This window comes from Elephas maximus, chromosome 12, assembly GCF_024166365.1.
Source record: "Elephas maximus indicus isolate mEleMax1 chromosome 12, mEleMax1 primary haplotype, whole genome shotgun sequence".
In the NCBI taxonomy this organism is placed as follows: Eukaryota; Metazoa; Chordata; class Mammalia; order Proboscidea; family Elephantidae; genus Elephas; species Elephas maximus.
In genome coordinates, this window is record NC_064830.1 from 95,569,721 (window position 1) to 95,574,720 (window position 5,000).

Below are 5,000 nucleotides of genomic sequence, written 5' to 3' on the forward strand. Positions count from 1 at the left end.
CAATGTCTCTCTGTAATTGGAGCAACATCACTTTAAAGGTTCAGAGAGTACAGCATTTCTGGTGAAAAATCCCCACAACACGCCGGTGAATGTTTTAAAGGGAAATCTATTAGTGATGTGCGGAGGGCGGGGAGCCGGCGGCGGCTGCGGGGGCGGGGGCGCGGCCGGGCTACTGGGCTCGGAGTGCGGGGCTTGCCGCGGACCCCGCCCGGCCGCCCCCCCCCCGGAGCCCGTACCCCCCTGCGCCGGCCGCGCCCCTTCCCGACGGCCCCCCCCCCCGGCTTGTTGTGACAGTTTCTGATACTGTTTATTGAGGTGCATGTCAGGTATAATTAGCAATCGATATGGAAAACGTTCCCCTGCACCCAGCACGCCTCTGACGTCAGAGCCGATTAGCGCTTCTTATTGGTCCCAAATTCCCCGGGCCGCGGCTAATTATCGGGAGCTTGATGTTGATAAAGTAAAGCGCAGGACGCGGGCGAAGCATGTGTAGGGCTCCGGGTCCCTGTCGCCGCCGCCGCCACCACCCGCGCCTCCCGCCGCTGGCCCGCCCCGGCCCCGGCCCGCGCCCCCGCGCCCCGCCGCCGGCGCCGCCGGCCCCCCGCGCGAGATGATGGACGGCCGCCTCCTGGAGCACCCGCACGCCCAGTTCGGGGGCTCACTGGGCGGCGTGGTGGGCTTCCCCTACCCGCTGGGCCACCACCACGTGTATGAGCTGGCCGGCCACCAGCTGCAGTCGGCCGCCGCCGCCGCCGCTGCCTCGGTGCCCTTCTCCATCGACGGGTTGCTCAGCGGCTCATGCGCCGCAGCCGCCGCCTCGGTGGTCACCCCCACGCCGCTGTTGCCGGCCGCCTGCGGGGTCGGCGGCGACAGCCAGCCCTTCAAGCTGTCAGGTAGGCGCGGCAGGGGAGGTGGGGGGGACATGTGGGGGGGCTTCTCGGGCGGGAGAGTTTGGGTGACCGGCAGCTGGCAGGTCTTGGCCGGGGCGCTCCTCAGTCCCCACCCTCCGCTGGGCACAGGGCATGCGGCCGTCCTCTTGCTGTCCCTCCGACCTCCCGGGGCCAGCAGGTTTCGGAAGGGGTAAGGGGTTGGCCTGGGCCGTGGCTGAGTGCGCGGCGTCCTGTGCCTACCCTCAGACTCGGGAGACCCGGACAAGGAGAGCCCGGGCTGCAAGCGGCGGCGCACCCGCACCAACTTCACGGGCTGGCAACTGGAGGAGCTGGAAAAGGCGTTCAACGAGAGCCACTACCCCGACGTGTTCATGCGCGAGGCGCTGGCGCTGCGCCTCGACCTGGTGGAGTCCCGAGTGCAGGTAAAGACCCTCCGCCCTGCGCGTGAGCCAGAGACTCCAGCCGGGCCTGCCGGGTACCCGCCCGCCTTTGTTCTAGGCGCAAGAGCGAGTCGGGGTTTTGAGCCCACTACGCTCCCGCCGCCCTGGGCATTCGGGAGGTGGCCCCAGGGCTCAGTGCCCCGCGGGCAGGAAGTGGGCACCCCTGGGGAAAAGCTGAGGCGGCTGGAGGGGGACAGCAGAGACCCCGAATGCGCGAGAACAGCTGCTGCGTCTGACCCGGGAAGTGGCATCGTGGGGTCCCAGAGGCCGCGTGAAGTGAGATCTTGGAGGGCTGCATGGGGGAGGTGGTGAGGAGGAGCTGGCCCGGCCAGGACTTGGGAGAGAGCGCCTGAAAGTGGATCCAGAGCCTTCGCGGCCTCGCGGGAGGCTAGTGCACCCAACCTGGAGAGATCGGTTTGTGTTTACCTTTCGCTTCTAAAATATTCAGCTAGAAACATGTATTTATTTATTCATTGCTTTGCAAAAGGGGGGCTGAGGGAGGGGAGGCAGAAACTTAAATAGTTCACACTTTGAGAAAATGGGGTGAAAAAAAGTGTCTGAACGTTTTATGCCACCGATTTTTTTCTGGGTTTTGTGCGAGTGTGTGCATATTTTGATTTTACTCCGAGGCTGCCTGGCGGTATTCTCTTAAAAAACACAGTGTCATTTCGGCGGATTAAAAATTCCATAAGAGGTGTGCATAATTAGATGTTTTCCTGGAGTACAGAAATCTCTGTTTGCGGGGGTTTGGGTGGTGGGGTGCGACGTGCAACTGGGACTGCGGCGCTCAGTATGATTCCGAGGCTGGCGAGAGGCCTCTTTCTGCACCACTATCTTTGTCTAAAAGGGTGCTTTTCTTCTGCGTTTGGCCTCCCCTCATGGCCTCTTCTGTTTGAGAATCGTTTTATCCAATTTGTCCTAAGTGTCTTAAGTGAAGTCAAGACCTCTTCACCACCCCCACCCCCCCATAAGATAATGAGTAATTCTTCGTGACAAGGCGGCCTGGAGGGCACACCAAAAAGAAGTTAAAACGCGGCTACAGCCTTGGGAGTCGCTGCTTAACGCACCTTGGCTTGGACTAGGTTCACCCGACCAAGCTGGCCTCAACAAAGAATTCTAATGCTCTCGCTCTGTTGGGGAGGGAGTACTGTCGGAGGGGCTCCGGAAGATTTGAGTTGATGTGTGCTACGGTCAGTGGCCGTGTGACGGGAACCTAGGGCCGCTGTTCAGCGGAGGCAGAAAAAGCGCTGGCCAGAAACGGGGAAGTCCCGCGAGGCTGAGACCAGGCCGTAAGGAGGGTGGAGGAGGCAGGATGGCCGACCTCTCCTCAGCAGGGCCCGGCTGCCGGCCTCTTGCTTCCCGCCTGCCTTCCCCTGCGATGCAGGCCTGCCGGCTGGGTTGGGAAGACTGAGCTGATGTCTGCCTGGACCGCAGGAAAGGTGTGCCGATATGTGGGGGAGGGAGGCTGCTGAAGGGCCTATGTAAGCTCGGCTGTCCCAGTCCTTCCACCCAAGAAGGGCTCCTAGCATTCCCTTCACGGGAAACCTAGGGATCTGGGCTTTTGACATCGGCTCCAGGGGGCCGAAGACAGGTGTGGAGGGCCCCGGGCTGGACGGTCAAATACAGGCCGGATGGGCTGCTTAGAACACGAGCCAGGAGGAGGCGAGGAGCGGCCCTGCTCTAGGCCTCCGACCAGGAACCCTGCAGCCCTCGGTTCGGGGCCAGACGCGCCCTGCCCAACGAAGGGGCAGCTCCCACGCCCCGAGGTGAGAAGCTGGACGGGAAGCTGCCTGGGAGGCCCCTCTACGCTCCTTCCGGGTGGAAAAGACGCTCGTTGGAACCTGCAGCCGCGAGCGGCAGCGTGGCTGGAGCAGAGGCGGCGCAAGCCTGCCGGGGGTAGTGGGGAGGCCGCAGCCCCAGCAGCCCGCGGCCGTCCTGGCTCAGCCAGCCCCCGCCTGACTGTGCCTTCCTTTCCCCTCTCCGGCTGCTCTAGGTCTGGTTCCAAAACCGCCGGGCCAAGTGGAGGAAGAAAGAGAACACCAAGAAGGGCCCGGGGCGGCCGGCGCACAACTCGCACCCGACCACGTGCAGCGGCGAACCCATGGACCCCGAGGAGATCGCGAGGAAGGAGCTGGAGAAGATGGAGAAGAAGAAGCGCAAGCATGAAAAGAAGCTACTGAAGAGCCAGGGCCGCCATCTGCACTCGCCCGGCGGACTGTCCTTGCACAGTGCGCCCAGCTCCGACAGCGACAGCGGCGGCGGCGGCCTGTCTCCGGAGCCGCCCGAGCCGCCGCCGCCGGCCACGGTCAAGGGTCCGAGTGCCCCCGCCGCCGGGCCCGCGCCCGCCCCATCCGGCGAGCCGCCAGCCCCCGCCGCCTGCGACCCCGCCTTCTACCCGAGCCAAAGAAGTGGCGCCGGCCCGCAGCCGCGGCCGGGCCGGCCCGCGGACCAGGACCCGGCCCAGTGTGCGCCCGGGGCGGCGGCTGCAGGCCTGCCCAAAGCTAGCCCGTTTAGCGTGGAGAGCCTGCTCTCCGACTCCCCGCCGCGTCGGAAAGCCGCGCCGGGCGCCGCCGCCGCCGCCACCGCCGCAGCTGTTGCCGCCGCCGCCGCCGCGGGGCTGGACTTCGCGCCCGGGCTGCCGTGCGCGCCGCGGACCCTCATCGGCAAGGGCCACTTTCTGCTCTACCCCATCACGCAGCCGCTCGGCTTCCTGGTCCCGCAGGCCGCGCTCAAGGGCTGCGCGGGCGGGGAGGCCAAGGACGCGCCGCCTGCGCCGCCTGTGCCCCCAGCGCACGCAGGTTTCTGCGCCTTCCCCGGACCCGGTGGCGCCCCGGACCCAGCCTTCCCGCGCCGCAGCCCCGACGCCGGCGCCTCCCCGGGGGCCCCCGCATCCTTGCGGGACCCGGCCGAGGGGGGCAGCGGCGGTGACGGCGCAGAAGCAGGGGCCGCCTGTCCTGCGCCTCCGCCGCCGTCCCCTGGGCCTGGCCCGCGTGCGCCCAGCCCCGTCGGGGAGCCGGCCACCTGCGGGGCGCCTGAGCCCGCCGCCGTCGCGGCCGAGGCTAGCGCGCCTGAGGGCGACGAGGTGGATATGGACTGAGGGCGGCGGCGGCGGCCGGAGAGGCGCCATCCCGACCCGGGCCGCTCAGGCTCCGACTCCCACGACGAATCAGGTGATCGGCTCTAGAAACTCTGCTTTCTCCTTTCTTTTCTGTTTTCTTCCTTTGGTTACTATTGTTATTTTTTAAGAAAAACGCTGTATCAATTCGGACCTAGGCGGCCACCGCAGGACTTGGGGGTGAGACCCCCCTCCTCCCGAGGGAGCAAAGAGAACCCGTACCCCCCACAAAAACCCACAACAAGAATCCTCAGCCTTGTAAAATGCAAAAATGTCTAAGAATATTTATATATGTACCATTTTTGATAAATAAAGCTGGTCAAACGCAAGCTCCTCGGGTCCATCTTTTTTAAATTTCCGAGGGCCGGGCCGGCCCCTCCTCCAGCCATTCGCAGGCAGCTCTCCCCGCGGGGGGAGGGGGCGGGGGCGCCTCGCCTCCCCCGAGGTCCGCGCTTAATGCCTCCTTTTGTGTGCGTGTGTGTTTGTGTTTTCTGATTGAACAAATTTATGCATCCGCAGCTTCCCCTCCCCGCCCTCCCCCGCGTTCCCCCTCCT

At 65.2% G+C, this 5,000-nt stretch overlaps 1 protein-coding gene across 1 annotated transcript; it reads left to right on the forward strand.

Moving 5' to 3' along the window:
* The first annotated feature begins 610 nt into the window (after positions 1-610).
* On the forward strand, positions 611-4,427 carry UNCX (UNC homeobox). Its single transcript, XM_049905076.1, has 3 exons — positions 611-893; positions 1,137-1,312; positions 3,324-4,427. Exons 1-3 carry the CDS (start codon positions 611-613, stop codon positions 4,425-4,427), a joined length of 1,563 nt encoding a protein of 520 aa, XP_049761033.1.
* The last annotated feature ends 573 nt before the right edge of the window (positions 4,428-5,000 follow it).

Coding starts and splice junctions, on each gene's coding strand:
- UNCX (XM_049905076.1), top strand. CDS start 611: ATGATGGACGGCCGCCTCCTGGAGCACCCGCACGCCCAGTTCGGGGGC. Junction 894..1,136: donor CCAGCCCTTCAAGCTGTCAG/GTAGGCGCGGCA, acceptor GCCTACCCTCAG/ACTCGGGAGACCCGGACAAG. Junction 1,313..3,323: donor TGGTGGAGTCCCGAGTGCAG/GTAAAGACCCTC, acceptor CGGCTGCTCTAG/GTCTGGTTCCAAAACCGCCG.